This window comes from Notechis scutatus, chromosome 8 (genome assembly GCF_049901735.1).
Source record: "Notechis scutatus isolate UNSWTSFEM ecotype Mainland chromosome 8, rNotScu1.2, whole genome shotgun sequence".
In the NCBI taxonomy this organism is placed as follows: Eukaryota; Metazoa; Chordata; class Lepidosauria; order Squamata; family Elapidae; genus Notechis; species Notechis scutatus.
The window spans coordinates 25,260,796-25,282,589 of NC_142016.1; the positions used below are offsets into that span (position 1 = coordinate 25,260,796).

Genomic DNA, 21,794 nt, shown 5'->3' on the forward strand with positions numbered 1-21,794 from the left:
CCACCTGCCAGACTCAAGCGTGTTGATCACAAGTTGATTTGACTTGAAGCGGGGGTTGAAGTGGAAGGCAAGATCGCCCCCCTTATGCTTTGCAAACGCAAAGTTCACCCTGAATCTGGAGCAAAGAGGGGAAAAAGAAGAGGAAAATGAAATGGAGGGGGTGGGAGAATGAGAGTTCTCCCCCCCCCCGGCTTCTCCATTGCTCTAAAGCTACAATCTGTAGGATAATATGTTGTTTTGCTTTAAGAGAAACCTCACAATTCTTAACCCGCATTGCTTGGTTGGAGCTGGAAGAAGCAGGAAATGGAACTATCCCAAAAAATGAAGAAAGGCAAAATTTGGATCACACAAGTTATCATAAACAACATAATAATCCTATGTCTATTGGATCTTCGCTGCCTCAATGGTACAGTGGTTAGAGTTCTGCACTGCAGGCCTCTTGTACTGACTATCAGCTGGCTGCAATTTGGCAGTTCAAATCCCACCAGGCTCAAGGTTGACTCACCCTTCCATCCTTCCGAGGTGGGTAAAATGAGGACCCAGATTGTTGGAGGTGATATGCTGACTCTAAAACAGCTTAAAGAGGGCTGTAAAGCACTATAAAGCGGTATATAAGTCTTAAGTGCTATTGCTATTTTTTTGAGTAAGGTAGCATCTTGCCTTTCCTGTCAGCCCCCAAGGAACGTTACCTGTTGCTCTGTTGGGGCACTGTGCCATTCACATATACCGCCATCCCAGGATGGAGTCCACCAGGAACAGGTTCATAGTAAGGGAGAGCCTGGAAGACAGAAAATGATGGACCAAACCAATGACTTTACTGGAAAACACAACTTTGGCTTTTGAAGCAGCCAACCGCAAGCTTTCAGCCTTTCCATCTGGCTTCTGAGTCGAATGAAGTGCTTTTGAGGGGCCCTCTGCTAATTATTCAGCTCTGACTGGATGGTGGAGGATGGAAGGATTTATATTCCTTGTAGACAGCTGGTCATTTGCATCCTTGTAGAGAGTCCTTGAGGCCACTTGGAGGTTTATCTATGTCCTCAATCATTCTTTTGAAGACAGCAAAGTCTACATTTTGGACAGAGGATCCGCTGGTTTGAAAGAGGGGTCAAAGAGGCCATATTCATCTTGATTGTTGATATTCTCCCCATTAATGACAGTTGTAAATTTTCCCATTTCAGGAAATCTAGGGCTATCTGGGCTAAGTTTAATATAGTTACTCTCTTTTAGTGTACTACATCTTGCTGTCAAATGTATCTCCAAGTACTTGATCTTATTCGTGACCTGGATTTTTAATATATCCGCCAGTTCTTCCTTTTGTCTTGATAACACATTCTTTGTCAAAATCTTTGTTTTGTCTTTATTTTCAAACCAGCCACCTTCCCATATACCTCTATCTTTTCTATCAATTTTAATGCTGTTTCTAGTGGGTCTTCTAAGATGAAAACCAGATCATCTGCAAATGCTTGCAATTTAAATTCTTCTTTTGTAATTTTCATCCCTTTTATGTCCTTTTCTTCTCTGATGTTTCTGTTTAGCACTTCCAAGGTTAACACAAACAACAAAGGTGGCAGTGGACACCCTTGTCTTGTTCCTTTTCTTATATCAATAGAGTCCGTTAATTCTCCCTCTATCATTACCTTTGCTGTTTGTTTATGATATATAGCTTCTATTGCTTGGATGAATTTTTTACCAAAACCCATCTGTTCCAGCTGTAATAACATGAATTGTCAAATGCCTTCTGTGCATCTAAGAATACCAAAGCCATTTGTTTTTCAGGGTGCGCCTTGTAGTATTCCAAGTGTCCAAAATTACTCTCATATTGTCTTTAATTTGTCTCTTTGGCAGAAATCCATTTTGGTCAGAGTGAATAAAATTATTTAGGTATTTTTTAAGTCTTTCTGCCAATATTGAAGCAAAAATTTTACAATCTGCATTTAGTAGGGAAATAGGTCTTGATTCTTGATTTGTATATAGGTCTTGATTCTTGATTTGTAATGAGTTGGCCTCCTCTTTTGGGATAAGTGTAATATAAACTTCTGACTATGATTTAGGTATCTTCTTCTTTGACATAACTTCATTCATAACTTCTAGCAATGGAAGATTCAACGATTCTTGTAGTGTTTTATAAAATTCCGCCGGAAGTCCATCTGGGCCTGGTGCCTTTCCATTGTTTTGCTTCTTAAGTGCTTCAATTAACTCCATCATCGTTATATTACTTTCTAACATTATTGCAATCTCTTTAGGTATCTGGGGTAGGTTAGCATTCTGTAAGTACTGCTTAACTCTTTCATCATCAATATTCTCTTGTGTATATAGTTTCCCGTAATAGTCTCGTATAATTTCCTTCTCTTTGCTTCCATAGCAAACTTGGCTTGATCATCTATTAATTGCAATATTTTCCTTGATTCTTTCTCCTTTCTCAGTTTATATGCTAACCATCTATCTGGTTTATTTGCATCTTCAAAGTAGTTCTGTTTCGTGCCTCTGATTTTCTGTGCTAATTCTTCTTTTTCCATTAATCCCATTTTATGTTTAATTATATCCATTTTTAACTTAATGTCCTTTTTCTGTGGCATTTTCTGTAACTCTTTTTCAAGTTCTTTATACTCATCCTCTAATGTCTTAGAGGCTAGTCTTTTCGTGATATTTCTTTTCCTTGTATAGTCTATTATCAAGCCCGAGTACTCAAAGCCCTCTGCTTGATTTTTCAATCCCTTCATGAAGAACTGCGTAAATTAAAGAGGGAGGACAACAAGTTCAAAGGATGAATACTCATTTCATCTGCAGGCACCCCAGCTGAAAAGCTATTGTAACCCAGAAAATTGAGCCTTACCTGCTGTGCAGAAAGCGTACAAATCAAAGTAAATATAAAAAAGAGATGCATCTCCTTGGTTGCTCTTCAGCTCCTTGGTGTTCTTCAAAGTGACTTTATTCAGCTCCTCTGCCACATTTTTATATCTTAATCCCTAGGCTCCTTACCAGAACTCAATGATTATATTGTTACTTGATTTACAAGGAAGTGCTAATCTTCCGTTGCATCATGCACAATTCCATAATCCAAGCTCAAACTGAAACTAAAAACTTGTATCTCTACTCTCCGTGAAGTTATAACTTCTTGCAGGTTAACATATCATTCTGTAATTCTTCCATCCCACCTCATTCCGTTCCCTGTGAGGACCAAGTCTAATCTAGGCTTCTCTTGAGGAATATTTCTTCTAAAAGGAGAGGCATTTCATAGCTCCTTATTTGTGCTTTGTTTCGGGTGCCAAAACCCTGATATTTTGATTCATCAACCTTCTCCAAATGGTTTTAGGTACTCAGTGCTCTTTCCATCAGATGTCTTTTTATATTTTTTTAATCAGGGGTTAACTCACTTTCTCCAAACAAGAAGTTAATCCCTTCTGAAAGACTTCCAAAAGCAGCAAAATACCTTTTGATGGACAACAGTGGCTTAATTGAACAGCTTTATGAAATACAAGGAAGCAACCCAAAAAAGTATCTAATACTGACAACACCATAAAGATAAGAATGAGTGGCCCCACAAGTCCCATCATATCATTGTATCTGCTGTGATCTTAGACAACAGAGCACAAACAGTTCCAAAATGGCACTGTGATAAACAGTTCACATCACATATGGGACTATTTGAGACAATAACTTGAAAGTAGCAAGGAATTTTATTAGTGTATTTGCAAATATGAGCCCAGTAAAGTGAACACGTCACTCACATTTAGCCCCTTTTATCCCCTTGCTCAAACCCATTTTCTCCCCCTCCCTTTTTGCTATCTCTCCCCAAAGCCCCCAAAAGCAGTTGTTGACAGTAAAGCCTTTCCCTTTTTCCAGGTTCGAATTTCCCGACTGGGAGGACGTGAGGTGGAAGGATTCGACGCAAGCTGCGTGAAAGCCAGATCTGGTTAATTGTTCTCAGGAAGGCAAGTGACCACAAGAACAGCGTTCCTGGGGCTAGCAACTTTCAACTGTAATCACATGGTGTTTTATACTCCTTTTTCCTTTGAAGCTGATCTCTAGTTTAGTTTACTTTACCTTATTGTCATTGCATCTCGTACAACAAAATTAAATACCATCTTCAGTGTATATTGACTGTGAAAATAAACACAAACACACCTCCTTCGCATTCTATACAATTGAATTGAAAACCCGATACTGCATTAATATTGCACTATATAGTAGAATTCAATAGAGTTACTGCCCTGGGATAGAAGCTGTTTTTCAGCCTGTTTGTCCTTGTGTGGAAAGGGAACTTCACAAGGACAGTGGTGTCACCCAAGCAGGAAAAGCCCAAAGGGAACATCAAGCCAGCCATAAAATAAACTTGCATAGGAAAAGGAATCAAGTAAAAGGTATTAAAGAAGCCCCTTAGACAAAAGCCCAAATAATTAAGAAAACTAAGGAAACAAGAAAAGAAAACCCTTACAAACACAAGACATGCCAAATCAGCAAAACAAACAGACAAAAGACACAAAATATATTGCAAAGGAGACAGACAGGAGATTGCCACAAAACAAATATAAGAAACCATTAAGCAAAAAAAAGTTTAGGACGAAACCGATAATCCAATCAAACCACCCCGCAAAGTTTGCCTTCTGCACCCCGCGGAGTTTACCCTCCGGCGGAAATGAATACAACCCCGACAGGATTTAAAACATTAAGAAATACAAACACAAGCACACACACACAAAAGGAGAGAAGGTATAAAAAATCAGGGACTTATCATACAAAGCTAGCTAGCCCAGGAACGCAGACTTCTTGCTATCTCTCGCCTTCCTGAAAAATAAAAAGATCCAGCTTTCAAGCAGTTGTCTGTATCCTTGCACCGGAGCTCTCCCAGTGGGAAAATCGAATCCTCAGAAGAAAGGCATTTTGACAGCCTTTCAACACTTGTTTTTATTATTCTGTACCGTCTACCAGATGGTAATAGTTCAAAAAAAAAAAAAGAAGAAGAAGAAGGGAGCCCAGGATGAGATGGATCTTTGAGAATGTTTTGAACTTTCTTAAGGCAGCAGGAGCTATAAAGCTCTTCCAAAGAGGGGAGAGGGCAGCCAAGGATCCTCTGGGCAATGACGTTAACCCTCTGGAGCGCTGTCCTATCTGCCCCGGTGCAATTGGCAAACCAGACACAGGTGGAGTAAATTAAGATACTCTCTATGGTGCAGCGGTGGAAGGTCACCAGCAGTTTTCCATTCAGTTGTTGTTTCCTGAGAAGTCTCAGGTAATCTAATCTCTGCTGGGCCCTTTTAACCAGGGCTGCAATGTGAGCCCCCCCAGGTAGGTGGGCTTTTGTATTTGTGATTGTTTTACTGGTTTTAATCCTGTCTGGTGATTGTGTCTTGAGAGCAATCTCTTGAGGAAGGAAGAGGAGTGAATGCTAGAGTGTTTGAGTGAGTAGATGTGCTTGAATTGTTTTTATCATCCAATCTTCACTTTTCTAGCCCTTGGATAAATGTTTGTTCTTTATAATTAATCTTTTGTGTTTGTTTTCTGCAATGTCCTGGGCTTTCTGTTTGTGTTTAGATAAAGTAGTATTTTGTGTTTGCAAGGTCCCTGGCCTCAGGTTTGTTTTCCTTGTTATCATGGTTTACTTTTCTCTTTTCCTGCTTGTCCTGTTTCTTAATATATCTTTTGTTCTGTGTTCTGATATTTTGTAAATGTTTTCTTTTTTAATGTACCTAGAGCTCTAATTACTTTGGTTTGGTTTCTTTTCTTTTGGATGTTTGCTTTTTTTTTTTTTGCACTGCATCTTGTTAAAGCACTCTAACCCCCCCTCCCATTTTCCTGGTTCACAGTTTTAAACTTTTATTGCCCTTTTTGTTCCCTGTTTGCGGTTACTGCTGGCACCTTGCTTGCTTGTGGTTTGACATTTAGCTCTTTCCTGTTAAATGTCTTTAAAAACTGCTTATAATTGTTCTAGTTATTAACATCTTATGCTAAGCATTTTAAGAAGCAATACATACTTCATTTTGTTTTACATATAATGATTATACAGTATGATGATATATTCATTTATATCAGCACGAAACCAGAATCGGAGAAAATAACAAAAATTGCACAGAGATGTGGCAAAATCAAATAACCCTGGATAAATAGAAGGAAAACAGTGGATTTCAGGTCTTTTTGCATTTCTTTAAAATGTATTACAGGTAGTCTTTGACTTACAACAGTTCATTTAGTGACTGTTCAAACTTACAACAGCACTGATCATGTGATCAAAATTCAGATGCTTGGCAACTGGTTCATATTTATGACCGCTGCAGTGTCCTGGGGTGCCCTTCTGTCAATCAAAGTCAAGGGGAAAGCCAGATTTGCTTAACAAATGGGTTACTCACTTATCAACTGCAATGATTCACATAACAACTGTGGCAAGATCGGTCCTGGGGCAAAACTCAATACATAACTGGAAGGTACCAACTTTATTTTAAAAATGCTTTGTATCTTCTACAGATCAAATTCAGAAGGCAGAAAAGTAAGTCTGTTGCATTCCTTGATCAAGATGCTTGATTGAAAATGCTGCTTAATATTGTTCTTGAGTCTCTGATTGATTAATTGACTGACTGATTTACTGGAGCTTGTAGACCATTCAAATTCAGCAGGATTCGAAGTGTACTGGCAGACAGAGAGAGAGAAAAAAGGGGGGAAACTGTGCTGCTACTGATGTCTCCCCCGGCTCCATTGCTTAATAATTGATATAGGAAAGGGTCACGTCTCCTTTGATCTCAAGAGTGCGGATCTGTCTAGTCAAGGCATAACGATGGGCCAAGTTGAACAGGTGACGGCCACTGGTGTAAACCTTGAACTTGTGTCTGTCACAGCAGATCATGATCTGAGAAGGGAGGAAGGACATTAGTCTGGCAAATTAGCACATCTGGGCCACTTTTGATCCTCCAGGCAGGAGGGTCTGCCACCCACACCACCCACAGCTTACATCAAAATCAAAACGCATGTCCAGTTCATAAAGGGTGGATGTTCATTGAGAGGCATTGCAACTGCCACCCTCTTCCTTCCCCGTCCCGAAAAACCCCAAGGGCAATGCAAGGACAATTTTCCAGGAGACACCTAAAATCATGTCGTCAAGCTTTGAAGTTGCACTTTGGCTGTTACAACTATTGTCGCTTCTCGGCTCACCCATGAACCATTGGGGAGGGAAGGGGGAGATGGAATGTGGGCTCCAGACATCAAGAAGCCAGCCATGAGAACCAAGGACACTTTGGCAGGTGTTTACCAGAGCCAAAAGACTTTCTCACAACAATACCAGGAGACTCCATTGGACAATGTGACCTGATCTAACAGGGGGAAGGAGAATCTAAACTTTAACTAGGTGGGTTTGCACGGGAAATAGTTAGATCTGGCTTTGCGCTCATCTTTGCCAAAACGATGTACTCAATAAAGTTTTGCGTTAAGAGGTGGTATTGTCTCGGCCATGCTTGCTTTGGTTGAGTTTGTCAGTCAGAAGGTTGACACATGGTTCTCAATGCCCTCTTTTCCAGCAGAGATTCAGATTTCAACTCCTGAAAGCTGTACTCGCTGGGAATTATGGGGGGTGGAGTCTTACACTTTTGGGAAGCACCTGCTGGGTCTTCTCTTTCCTCCACACCACCTGCCTTCTTGTCGGCCAACCAAAACAAGCTCTTTGATGGGATCCAGGGCTGTCCATTCAAGTCAGGTAAAATAGGGGCGATAGCATCAGATGTGGCTGCCATCTTGACTTTTGTGACCTCCTCCCTATTGATACTCCTTCCTACTGGAATCGACCAACTCACCTCAAAGTATTGCTCCAATTGGAAAGGGTTAAAGGGCAGATCATTTTTCTCGGCTCCCCACTCGCCATTCAGATAATAGTTGTATACCAAATATCTCTGTGGTTTCATGTGTGAATTAAGGTGCAGAGCAATATCCTTGCCAACTATTAAACTGATTTCAAACCTTGGAAAGAGTTTTAAAAAAAGCAGACATCTGAGATTAGACCTTGGAAGTACTAAAAGGAAATCTGATCCCCCTCCCCTTTAATCCATTAGCAGCCTGACAGTTCCCTCCATGGGAGAAGGCTAAAAGAGGGGGGGGGAATCTCTTTTCCTCTTTGTAAATATTATTTATTGGTAGGCTGTTGCTGAATGTTTTAAGTTCTAGTTATTATTTTAGGTATTTATTCATTTCATTTACGTTCTGCCACAATCAAAGCAACTTTTTGTGAGCAATAAATGAGAGACACATATGAAAAAATGCATATTGGGCAGCAGTCTACTAGTGAGTAGCATTGTTCCAATGAAGACCAGCTGATCTTGCCTAATGGATTATTCTGGTCCTAATCATTCTTTACAGCCGCCTCCTGAGCTAGAGTTCCTTAAATCAGTGGTCGACAACCAGTGGGCCGCGGCCCACTGGTGGTCTGTGAGAAAATTTTGGTGGTCTGCCGAGAAATGTCACCCCTAGAACACCACCCCCCAAAAGCAATTAATCCAGGCTGCACGGGAAGACAAGGCTGCTCAGCCCACATGGCCAGCAGGAACTCTCCCCACCCACTCACTCCTGACCTGGCAAACTTGCCTGCTACGTTTCCATTTTTCCTTTTATTTTCCCTGACCATCAGCTGTTCTGCTGTGCCGGGAGATTTAGATTAGCTAGAAAGCAGGAAATTGTTGGATTTCTTACTTTCTAGCTAATCTAAAAGCAGAACTGAGCCTGAAGCTTCTATTATTCAGTGCAGACTCAGGTAACCTGTGGCAGAAACACAGATCTCTCAGTGAATCTGTGATTCTATGAGCAACTCAATCTGCCTGCCTGCTCTGCCTGATTTTGGGTAAAAGTTGCTCTTTTTTTATAAAAAAAAATCAATATTTACATACATGGTGTGTTGTGAATTAATTTTGTGAGTTTACTTGCTAGCAAATTTTATGTGACAGACTCAGGTAGCCGATGGCAGAAAGATAGATCTCTGAGTGAATCTGTTATTTTGTGAGCGACTCAATCTGCCTGCCTGCTTTGCCTGATTATGGGTAAAAGTTGCTCTTTTTTTATAAAATAAATCAATATTTACATAAATATTTATAATATTTACATACAAGCCATGCCCAGCCAGTCACATGACCACTAAGCCATGCCCACAGAATCAGTTGTTAAGAAATTTGAATCCTACCCCTGCCTCTGTGTGTTGGTGTATGTATGTGTGAGAGAGGGAGGGAGAGAAAGAGGTTAGATCACATCTCTCTCTCCCACCAACGTGAGCAAGCCACAATCAATCAAAATTCATATTAGTGGTCCCTGGGATTTAAAATTATGAGTTTGGTGGTCCCTGAGGTCCAACAGGTTGGCGACCCCTGCCCTAAACAATTAGCCAATCCTATCATGACATGTCAGATGTCCCTCTTTGGGCAACTCTGCCCTTAGGTAACTGCCTTTTCTTCTTGTGGCAGTGAGTTCCAAAGATTGCATGTGTGGAATTTGCTTCCACTCCCCTTCACCTCCTTATCCTCTGGGCTGACACTACGGGTGTACAGAGGAGATGGGAGAGTCAGAGAAAGGGGATCAACTGGGAAAGGACTACGAAGGGCCCTAGCACTGGTGCTTTGCTGTGTCAAATCCAAATCAGCCCTGCAAAAAAAAAGAGAGACCGGAGACCTGGTAGCATTCTTCGGAATAAAGCCTCGCACTGTGATGGTCCTGTTGGTTTCCAGTCCTCCGGGAATGTCGCCCCTGTAGGGCACTGGCTGAAATAGACAAGAATCCAGGTTACACTTAGCACCCCCTGTCCAAGCGTTCAGTTCTTGTGTGCTAGCTGGGGGGTCAGAGTAGTTGCAGTCCAGTAGGTCTTGGGCTGCCAAGTGGGAGACCCACAAGGTGGCAGAAAGCAGCTTGTGAGATCTTATCTCACACCTTATCTTTGCCTGCATTCCTCGTGGTTACAAGCATCTCTGCCTTTCACCAGGCAAGTAATTTTTGGCCTCAATAGTAAGACACCAGCTGGGTTCAAGTGTTTGTTTGCTCAGTAGGCTTTGGTTAGCTTGAACAGAAGTACCCAAGCAATGTGCAATGCACACAAAAAATAGGTAGGGCTATCATGGTGTTGGCATGGCTGCTCAGTTTTATTTATCAAACCCCGTGAAAGCCCCTTGGTTTATGGCACCATAACAGACTGCGTTTGTAGATCAAATCATAAACCTTGATTCTAACAGCTGGCTTCCTTGTGCAGATTTTAATGTGAGGGAAATGGACTAATATTAGCCCCCTTCTCAACCAAAAAGCTCAACCAAAAAGCTAATTTCCCCTTAAATATTACACTCACTGTTGCTTCCCCCACCCCCTCTGATTTTATAAGCTTGTGAGCCAAACCAAACATTAAACAGGTGAGAGAGGCTGAGTTAGCAAGTCTTTGGATACTTACTGGGTAGTAGATTGCAGAGCCTGTCAACAACTGTTGGGAGAGAAATCCAAAGACGGTGTTAAAAAATCCATTTTTTTTCTCCTTAGCCCTGGATGTCCTTGTCCATTCCCCGCTGCCCCCCTTTTTTGTGCTGTCCCCTATGCAGTGCAACAACTTGCCCTAAAGGACAGGAAGGCAATAGCCGCTGCATTTGTGTGGCACAATCGCTCAGGTCCCTTGAAGCCTTTGTGGTTGCTTTGTAACAGTTGTTCAACAGAGTTATAACCTGGGTTGATATTAGCTTAGCCTGTTGCAAATCATTCTATTGGGTGAATGGAGGAAATGGACTGTGTTATGTTAACCTTGTGGTGTTCAAATGTGGCAGGAATTCTATAGTGTTACAGAGGCAGAAAAAAGAACAGCGAAGTCATGGCCCAGGCTCTGGATTCAGATTCTGAGTAGGAGGTTATCCAGCTGATCCTGCGGACTGTCAGCCTCAGGAAAAACCAAGTCAGACATCACAGGAGGCTGAGGAGTCACAGGCACCCCAAGCTGCTGGATGTGCCAGGACAGGATGGCATCTCACTCCCCACACCAGATTAGTAGAAAAGAGAGCAGAGCAGAGAAAGTCTATTGGGCTACTCACCAAGCAAAGGAAGAGACCTTCTATTCTGCTCTGCCTCGGTTCCCTTTGCTAGGAATTGTGTGTGGATTCTGCTTCTTGAACTTTTGATCTTTGGATTGTCTGATAACTTTGTTCAAGCTCTGAAACCTTGAACTGAGTCTGAACAAATCTTCAGCATGTTTCCATTCACAAAGAAAACTTTACAGGCAAGCCTCCACTTCTTTTGCATTCCTTTGTTCAGTGTGTAACTGTAACTTGTAGTAAATTGATCATCACCCAAGAAACTCTGTTTGTGTGTGAGAAACTTGCAGTAGGACAAGCAACTGATTAAGACACAATTGGGGATTGTCCCCTTCATTGTACAAAAATGTAGAAAGATATTTGCACCAGACCAAAAATTACATTGTGGCCTTGGCTCAACCATCTTTTCTGGATGTTTCACAGAAGGTTATCACTCCGTGTCTCAGAGTCTGGCTCTTCAGTGGGGAAAGCACATAAGACAGACTTCTAATATTCTGACTGAAGAGGCAGGCTGCCCTGTTCGGCCATTGCACACATCCTGGCTGTTTGTGTTTGTTAATAAGGATGTGCAAGTGTCTGCTAAGCCATTCAGGGAGTTGAGCCACCCACAACTTAAAGTTGCCAAGTTGAGAAACTCTGCTTTATGGACATTTGCAAGGGGAAGTGCAGGATCTTGGCCTGGGGTAAAATTGCTCTCTGTGCAGTTGCTGGTCCTAGTCTCACCATAGGGTTTTATTTTATTTTTTTGGCTTGCGTGCAGAGTTGTAAGCCAAGACGACTGAAGACCAAAAGGAGCTACAATTCTTAAGGATTAAGAAAAATGTCCAAGAAGAAAAACTGGAGGGACAAAAGAGAAAGTGACAGCTTGGGGATTGAACCAACTCAGTATTTATTCCTAAAAAGAGATCAAGGGTCAGGAGGTGCCAACTTGTGGATAGAAAACACTTACCATGTTCCTCTCCATTTTTCTTCCCACCACGATCATAGACTGCAACACCAGGTTTCCCCCAAAGTTAATGGACTTTAGAAATTGGGGGGAGATTCTGTGCTTGAATTTGCAGAATGGGTTTCCATTCACCAGGACCTGTCAGAGGACAAAGCAGAAGTGATAACGTCTCAGTTGGGATCGCCCATTTTCTTTGTACAAAACCAGGAACACCAGAGGTGGTGTTCAACCAGTTGGCACCTATTCGGGCGAACCGGTAGCGGTTATTTGGTGTGGGTTGTCGAACCAGTGGCGACCTCTGGCAGGCCATGCCCCCAACTCGGTCGCCTGGTCGCTCAGTTGCCCTGATTGCTCTCCTAGCTTTCCGTTCCCCATGTCCTCTTTCTCCCCGGAGGGAAAGGAAGAGAGGCATGGATGCTGCAAGTATCGCTTTCCCCTTGTGAGTTAAAGTGCCTGGAGTGAGAAGGAGTGTGGTCTGACAGAGGGGGTGGGGGAATCCACTCCAGCCTTGGAGAAAATTAAAGGAGCTGCTTCAAAATGCATGTCTGTTAAGTTACAAAAGTGTTCCATGTATATGTGTGTTTGTGTGTGTGTGTGTGTGTGAGAGAGAGAGAGAGAGAGAGAGAGAGAGAGAGAGAAGAGAGAGAGAAGAAGGGAGAGAAAGAAAAAAAATAGGAAGAGAGAGAGAGAAAAACTGTGCTATTATTTTTAATTGTTCCATTATTTTTCATGTGTTAATATTTTACACTGTCCCTACACCTAGAGTGATTTTTCTGCCTTTCCTTTGCCCAGGGCTACCACATATTTTTCAGGGTTTACATGCATTCAGTGTCAATAGTCCAGAGCATAAAATACACATGTGTTTAACAAGAATTGAAAGGGACTTTGGAGGTCTTCTAGTCCAACCCCCAGCTCAGGCAAGAAAACTGAGGATGCCAAACTCTGAGTAGAGAACTTGGGAACGGTGTCAGAATAATACTTAGAAGGGACCTTGGGGTGAACCCTATACCATTTCAGAGAAATGGCTGTCCAGTCTTTTCTTAAAAACTTCCAGTGATTGAGCACCCAGAACTTCTGGAGACAGGCAGTTCCACCGTTCTCACTGTCAGGAAGTTTCTTCTTAGTTTTAGGTTGCTTCTCTCTTTGTTCAGTTTCCATCCATTGCTTCTTGTTTGCATTCTGCTTCTTTGGAAAATACATTGTCCCCCTTTCTTTGTGGCAACCCCTTAAGCCTGTTGCCTATCACACTCTTGGGTAAAACATGTGAGCCATTTCCTCCTTTCAGTGGTACTTTCATGAAAGTACATCTATAGTATGCAGATAATAAAGTCAAAAAAGGTGAATAACATTTTTACAGAACTATAGATGAGTTGAGGCTGGGTGACAAGGAATGGCTGGGAGGGGAGGGGCCAGGTGAGGCACCCCTTGATGTGAGTGACATTGAGTTGGCCATACCCACCCAGTCACATGACCACCAAGCACACCCACACAGCCACATGACCACTAAGTCATGCCCACCCAGTCACATGATCACCAAGCCATGCCCACCAAATAAGCCACACCCACAGAACTGGTAGTAAAAAAATTGAATCCCACCACTGAGGAACACCTGCCACCCCAAAGCTGAGCAGAATAAGCAGAGTCATAGAGGAGATCAAAATGGTTAAAATGAGTACATGTAAAAAGGGAGAGTCCTTCATTCCCCTCTGGACCAAAAGCTTTTCCATTTCGCAGCAGGTCGTCCTCATTTAGTGACTGTTAGCAGTTAGGATACTGATGAAATAGTAACTTTGCAACTAGTCCTGGCATTTGACTGCAAAGAAAGGCAGAAATCTAATAAAAAACCAGTCAAGTTTTTGACCCCATTGATGACTAAGTTGCTGGCCCCGTTTCACTAAACAAGGACTGCTTGCACATCACTTAAACCCTATCTGAAAATATAACATTGAGAAGGTCAGTATTAAACACATTCATAGTTCCAGACAAATGGGGAATTTTGTGGGGTGGGGTGGGGGGGGAATGAAGGAGCTCCTGCAGTCCCAAAGGAGCCTCTGTCACGTGTATCAACCTGGTATTCGGCTTCATTGACAATGAAGATGGCCTCAAAATGCTCGCCCTTCCGGAAAGGCATCTTGTGAACCTCTTCTTTTCCCCATCTGCCGGACTGACATGTGTTGAGCACAACGTACTGCTGAGGAAAGCGAGGGTTGAAGTGTAAGAGAATATCTTCATCACAGAGAAAGTTCATCACGAACCTGGAAGGAAGAGAGGAAAAGAGAAGAGGAATATTAAAAGGGAGGTGTAGGAATCTCAGAGTAGAGTTCTCATTGCCCCCTTCTCCTTTTCCTGAAGCTAGAATCCACAGGAGGCTGGGTTTTTGCTTGAAGAGAAGAATCAAGTTCCTAGCCATCGTGGCTTAGTTGGAGTTGGAAGAAACAGGAAGTAGAACCATCCAAAGAATTAAGGAAAGCTTTAATCTTGGCACAGAATGGTTTAACCTTCTCTTAACAACATGATAATCTTATTAGCAAGGTAGCCACTTGCCCTTCCTGGAAGCCACCCCAAAAATGTTACCTGGTAGCTTTTTTGGGCACCGTGCCTTCAATATATACAGCCATCCCAGGATGGAGTCCACCAGAGACAGGGTGATCGTAAGGGTGAGTCTGGAAGACAGAAAATGATGAACCAAACTAATGACTTCATTGCAAAACACAACTTTGACTTTCAAATCAGCCAACTGCAACCTGTGCCTTTCTGTGAGGTTCTGAGTCAACCAAAGACCTCCTGGGAGGGCCTCTGCTAAGGATTAATTCCCCAACGTGGCAAGGAAGGAAGGCTGGAGGAAGCACCAGAACTGCAGCCATGGACTGGTTCTGCTTTAGCTCTGTGGGGGACAGGTAGAGGCCACCAACTGCATTGAGACCACAGCATCTCCTGGACAAGGTAGGGAAGTCCCATGGGCCGCCTCCCATGGACAGCTTCCCACCCAGGCTAATCTTGTGCTTCCAACATGTTGGCCCTCAAGTTCCAGAATTTTTACCAGTCCAGATCACATACAGGATGATGGGCATTCTAATAACAGATGAGACAATGTTCTCATCCCTTTCATTTTCCCTGAACGTTCCCAAGGAACAACCAGGCAATGGAAAGGTGCCTAGCAAACATCTGAAACCTGCCTGTTGGTCCAATCAGACATCTTAACATTATCAAGTTGAGAAACACTGCTTTATATTCATCTACGTACAAGAGGTAAAACAGGATCTTGGCCTGGGGTAAATTTGTACCCTGTTCAGATGCTGATTTTAGCATCACTTTAGGATGGATATTTTTGCTAGCATGCAGAGTCGTAAGCCAAGGCAACTGAGGACCCAGAACGGCCACGATTCGTAGGGATGAAGAAAAATGTATGAGAAGGACTGGAAAGCAGAGAGAGAAAGCAATAGGTTGAGAATTGAATTTTCAGAATCAGTCTCCAGAGAGAGATCAAGGATCAGGAAGTGCCAACTTGTCAATATCAAATACTTACCTTGACTTGTCCTCCCATCATGGACAGAGATTGCAGTTCCAGGTTTCCATCAATGCTAATGACCCGGATGTTTTGTGGGGGGATTCTGTGGCTGTAGTTGCATAAGGTGTTCCTGTTCACCAGGACCTGTCAGAGGTCAAAGCCAAAGGCATCAAGTCTCACTTGGGATCTGCCACAAAAAAGAGGGGGTCAACGTATTTTACAAAGCACCAGAGGGCAGGACAAGAAGCAATGGTTAGAAACTAATCAGAGAGAGAAGCAACCTGGAATTCAGGAGAAACTTCCTAACAGTGAGGACAATTAGCCAGTAGAACAGCTTTGCCTTCAGAAATCGTGGCCTCTCCATCACTGGAGGATTTTAAGAAGAGATTGAACAGTTGCTTGTCTGAGATTGCATAGGGTCTCCTACTTGAGCAGGGGCTGAACTAGAAGACCTTCAAAGTCCTTCCAGTTCTGTTCTATTCTATTCTGTTCTATCCCTATGCTACTCTAGGGTGAATTCTGAAGGGGGAACAAAGAGGCACCTGCAGCCCCAAAGGGGCCTCTGTCACGTGTACTAACCTGGTATCCGAAATCATGGATAATCCAGAGGACCTCGAAGTGCTTGCCTTTTTGGAAGGGATTCATGAGTTTCTCTTCCTTTCCCCACCTGCCATCCTGAAATGTGCTGAAGCCAACTGTCTCTCCATTAATGTGAGACCTGAAGTGGAGGGGAACATCATCCCCCTTTTGCTGGCCACAGGCAAACTCCACCTGGAAGTACACCCAGGTTCTGGAAGAGAGAGGAAAAGACAAGCAGAAAATTAAATGGGAGGTGCAGGAATCTCAGAGTAGAGTTCTGCCCTCTCCTCCTTTGCCTTGAAGCTGGAATCTGTAATATTCTAATTTGTTGGTTTAAGAGAAGAATCAAGCTCCTAGCTCTTGTGGCTTACTTGGAGTTGGAAAAAGCAGGAAGCGGAACTATACAAAGAATTAAGAAAGGGTTTTATCTTGTCATGCAATAGGATAATACAATCTAGTCTTGACATAATAAACTTATCACTATTATTTTCAGTGAGGTAGTTCTTGCCCTTCTTTGAGCCCCCAGAGAAATCTTACCTATTGTGTTCGGGCACTGTGCCTTGCATATATACAGACATCCCAGGATGGAGTCCGCCAGGGACAGCTTGACCCTGGAAGGCAGAAAATTATGAACCAAGGCAATGAATTTACTGCAAAACACAATGTTGTCTTTTGAACCAGCCAACTGCAACCTGTGCCTTGTAGAAGCCTTTCTATATGGCTTCCAAGTCAAACAAAGAACTCTGGGAGGGCCTTTGCTGAGGATTAATCCCCCCAACATGGCAGAGGAAGGAAGGCATGGAGGAAGCACCAGAACTGCAGCCATGGACCTGTTCTGCTTTTTCAAGAAGGAGAAAAAACGGTCACCCTATGTCATAGATGCCTTTGAATGAATATTTTGGCTCTTCCTGTTTTGATGATGCTCTGCGGAGTCTGGAGATGCTTTTGGTTTAGGCGGAATAAAGATAAGAAGGGTGCTTTCCTCAGGTCAAAGAAGAATATGAAAGAAAGCAAAGACAGAAAATAAACAGAAGCCACTTACAGTTGTTCCATCTTCATCATCAGTGAATACACTCTAAAATGGAAACAAAGGATGCCTTTATAATTAAGGTGTGGCAGTGTATCCTATCAGGATTTGTGTGCATCAGGCCTGGGCCACTACAGTTTGTTTAAATCAAGAAAGAGTCCATGAGGGCCATAGAGGGTATTAACACCAATGGGATGGCTTGAGCAGACTAGATCAAACCAAAAGAAATATGCAACATCAACAAAGAGACAGGCCACCTAACAACCGCGGTGACCAAGGAAAAGGCTACTGTCCAATAATCTAAAAACACATGACTTCTCTCTCCATGCTGTCATTGCCATCTTCAATATTACATAGGCATATCATATTTTTATACTTATACTTTCATTACTCAGATAGGAAACGTATTTCTTATCATAACATAGAATGATTAGGACCGAACAGACACCTTCTGGAAAAGTACAAATATTGATGGAGTTTCTTGACTTTTTCTTTTAAGCTTTTCTTCTAAGCTCCGGGGAAGACTTATGAAGCCAGAATCTCTCATAATTCTCATAATAGTCATAATGATGCTCTCCTTTAAATACCCTCAAGAATTTATAGTTTTCTCCACTCCTCTACTCGTTGAAGAATACCTTATGCCAACAGAATCAAAATTCTAGACCTACAAAACCTAGAACTATACCGCCTTCGGTCCGGTCTAAGTATAGTACATAAAATCATACATTGCAATGTCCTACCTGTCAATGAATACTTCAGCTTCAACCATAACAACACAAGAGCAAACAATAGATACAAACTCAAGGTTAATCGCACCAAACTTGATTGCAGGAAATACGACTTCAGCAACAGAATGGTCAATGTCTGCAATACTCTACCTGACTCGGTGGTTTCTTCCCCAAACCCCAAAAACTTTAACCTTAGACTGTCTACTATTGACCTCACCCCTTTCCTAAGAGGTCTGTAGGGGACATGCATAAGCGCACCAACATGCCTACCGTCCCTGTCCTATTATTTCTTTTTGTTTTTCTTATATGTATCCATTTCATGTATTCATAACTATGTTTATACTTACACCTGTTACCTTGTAAGCGATTGACAAATCAAGTAAATAAATAAATAAATTTCTTTTTTTAAAAAAAAAAAACAAATTTTATTAATTTTACAGACAAATAAAGCATCATTAAACATTAAAGACATTGAACCTCTTTCCATTATAAATTTTACAAGGCAAATAAAACATTGTTTTATACAATGCAATTCTAGTATATCCCATTTCCACTTAAATATTTTTTTAACAAATTTCTCATTATTTCTCTTTACTCTTATTCAATTACATTTCTTCTATATTTATCCATTTTATACTCATCATATTCATATTTCCCTCTGCCTTGTTTACAAATATTCCTCTCGCTTTCTCCCAAGGTTTTATTAAATCTCAATCAGACATACACACACAAAACACAAAAACATAAAACTTCTTTTTAAAAAGTAGCTTGGCCCCGGATTACCTCTCTTTGTATGGACTTCAATTAAATTCATGTTCAGCTTATATGCCATTACCTATCTTATTACCCTTCTATATCTTTATTATAACTTCTCCCCGCTTTCCACTCTTCTTAATTCTATTTTATTTATTTCATCCTAATTTAAATCATTATATTTATATCTTTTGTCCATTCTTTTTAATTATCCATTTATCTCATTCATATTAAAAAAAAATATTTCTCCTGAAATCACCAATCGAAGTATGATGCCTTTCCATCGCTCCCCACATTAACATTTAAGGTAACACCTAATTCCCTATCCAATTCTGCTTAGTACATTCTACTTAGTAAAATAGTAAATCCATAAAGTAATTAAATATATAATTAAACATTAAATCTCATAGCATTCCAATTATCTATTTCATAAACAAATACCATAATAATAAGTTCATACAAACATCCACACAATAGTCAATTAAACTCTATACTTAAACTAAATGTTTTAGACATTCCTTTTAATATTTTATTAAATCTTAAAATCTGTCATTATTAAACCTTTAATATTTTAATCTTTACTTAAGCCTTATGAAATTCTAATTTTCTGATTCTCATACAAATACTACAATACTATCATGTACCTTGCAGAAACATTTTAAAACAAAGTTGTGCATTACCCATTATCCATAAAAAAAAGATGTCTTCTCCACACCTTATTTCATGCCTTTTTGGCTTTTTCCCCCCTTCTTCCTTTCTATCTTATCCTATCTGGTCTTTTTACCCCCCTTCGCTCCCCCCCCCCCCTGTTGCATTTCTCTTTTCTTTTGCTTTCTAGCAGTATATTGAATTTGCATCTTATTTTTCTCTTTCTTGGATGTTTTTTTTTTAAATCTTATGTCTTTTTCCTTCCTCTCTTTTTCCCTCCTTTCTTAATCAGCTTTGTAAATTTTGTAGACTCATTAAAGATGGCTTCTTCTTCTTCTTCTTCTTCTTCTTCTTCTTCTTCTTCTTCTTCTTCTTCTTCTTCTTCTTCTTCTTCTTCTTCTGTATCCTCCATTAATTGCTGCGTTTGTTGATAAGTTTGTTGATAAGCAAAAAATTTCTCTCACACCGTCTTTACCTTCTTTTTTTATTCTACCATAGTCCTCTCTCAGTTCATCAACAAATAAAGCCATTATAAACCTTTTTTTCTTCTTTTTTCTCTTCTTCTTCTTTTTAAAACAACCAAGATAATTCAAAACTTAAAACAATTCCCCAAAATCCCAAATCCCAAAGTCATCAAACAATCCAAACAGAACACAAAGTTCTTCACACTTTTTCTTCCTGGGGTAATATCAGTTGGCAAGGGAAAAAAAACCCCTATCTGTATTTTAAAGTCTTATTACAATTAACTTCCAATCTCAAAATCTTCCAGGCATCTCCTCCAGCAAAATCTTAATGAAAATTTTCTTTTTGTCCTCTCCCTTCCCACTTATAACAAAAAGCTTTGAGTTTTTACCTTCTATAAAATAGCAGGATTTTCAATATCCATTTGTTAAATCCATGTGGAAGGAGAGTAAACTTTCTCTTAAAACACTTTCACTCGCCGCTTGTAAATCTCTTCTGGAAACAAAGTATCTTTCAAAAAAATCCAAATTTTTAGGATATTACTTGTATTACTTGTATCTTATAGTCCAGTTCAGCCAAGAAACTTTCGCTTCAACACTTTCTCCTTCTTCCTCCAGCACAATCTTGTCCAGCTGTCAGCTTCTTTGTGGCAGCCATTACAGACCGCCGCTCCACCGCCTTGAGAAAGAGGGTTAAGCCGGGTGGGGAAGGGGTCTGCGAAGACCCCAACCCCCTGTCCTGATCCCTCCTATCTTGGGCTGCCTCTTCATGGCAGCCCTAGCCTCCAGATCGATGGATCGGAGGCATCAAAGCGGCTAGCGCGGCAGGGATCGCGCAGGATCGCAAATCCCTGCCACTCGCGAAGCCGACAAACCGGAAGTCCAATAAATAAATAAATTTCTGAAATGTATGTAAATCCTTGAGGGGACGGGGGGGGGGGAGCAGTCTGCAGAGTAACCCTATCTCAAAAAGATAACATTGAAAACAGCAGAAATTAGACGTTAAGTGCATCTCTACTTACTATCAGTTTAGACAATCCTTTGTCATCCTTAGCTTTCTTCATAATAGGTATCATCTTTTCTCCGACTGACTATAAAGAAGAAGAAAAAACATTACGGATTCCTTCATAAGTTGTGCCAGTACATGATAGGTGTGGGCCTTGCCTGGGCCGCTGCAGCCCACTAAAATAAACTGGTGAGCTCTTGAAGGCCATGGAGGATATTGATGTGAATGGCCTCACAACACCAGAGTAGGAACATAATGCTATATCTTCAAGGCAGGCAAAGTCAAGGAAATGGTTGGGATTGCAGGAAAAATGCTATTATATATATCAGCAAAATCCTAGAAGCTTATCCAAAACTTCATTATTCTTTTTCAAGGAGAACAAAGCCAAGCTGGTTTCCAAAGCAAATTCTGATTAAAATTAATCCTGGGAAGCAAAATGAGGAAATGCATCTCATAAGGAAAATTGCATCTGACAGAAAGACTAGTTGAGCCAACAATTTACCATTTTGCAGAGAGAAGAACCACAAGTTGGGGAAGCACTTCCCATCCCCAAGTTGTCCCTTGGAGACAATTCCAAAATATATGTTTCTCCCTTTGCTGTTCAGAACCCAGGGGAGCCATCACTCCAGTTTAAGAGTCAGTGTTTTTTAGGGGATGTAATAGGTATTTGAAGCTGCTTCACATGAAACAGGTGAAATATTTTGGCCTGCCTACTCAGTTTTTGCTCCAAAGTCTCTGAAGATAGTAAAAGAAGATGGCATTCTAGCGGGTATGAATAACGAAAGGCATGTTGTATGGCATACAAGAAGAATATTACTCAAAATAGTCATGGAATACGAAAAAAATCTACTTACTATTATCTCATAATTTGTAACGTGATCTATATTCTGTAAAGGAAACAAAAGGTATTACTTTTATTTTGAAAAGATATCACACATGATTTCTTCAACAATGCCATCACTATAATCTTTGATATCGTATAAGATTTAGGCTTTACTATAACTTTTTTTTGGGGGGGGGGAATCATATGAAAAATTCCTCTTTTTCCTTCCACAATGTTTCTGGGTAAAACAGATCCCAGAACAGGAGATAAGTAAACACACCACCTTAGCAACAAAAC

General features: G+C 41.1%; 1 protein-coding gene and 1 long non-coding RNA gene across 2 annotated transcripts; both read right to left on the reverse strand.

Moving 5' to 3' along the window:
• Positions 1-17: 17 nt before the first annotated feature.
• LOC113431458 (uncharacterized) lies at positions 18-3,850 on the reverse strand. The gene is made up of 3 exons (XR_015750555.1): positions 2,834-3,850; positions 690-778; positions 18-115 (listed from the first exon to the last, which is right to left on the reverse strand). It is a non-coding gene; the product is annotated as an uncharacterized LOC113431458 (long non-coding RNA).
• Positions 3,851-6,413: 2,563 nt separating this feature from the next.
• On the reverse strand, positions 6,414-21,580 carry LOC113425818 (galectin-6-like). The gene is made up of 13 exons (XM_087971232.1): positions 21,529-21,580; positions 20,691-20,759; positions 17,094-17,126; positions 16,589-16,662; positions 16,052-16,262; positions 15,491-15,616; positions 14,539-14,627; positions 14,033-14,219; positions 11,968-12,102; positions 10,394-10,423; positions 9,631-9,719; positions 7,776-7,938; positions 6,414-6,838 (listed from the first exon to the last, which is right to left on the reverse strand). The coding sequence occupies exons 2-13, from the start codon at positions 20,742-20,744 to the stop codon at positions 6,692-6,694; spliced, it is 1,338 nt and encodes a 445-aa protein (XP_087827358.1). The 5' UTR covers positions 20,745-20,759; positions 21,529-21,580; the 3' UTR covers positions 6,414-6,691.
• Positions 21,581-21,794: the final 214 nt, after the last annotated feature.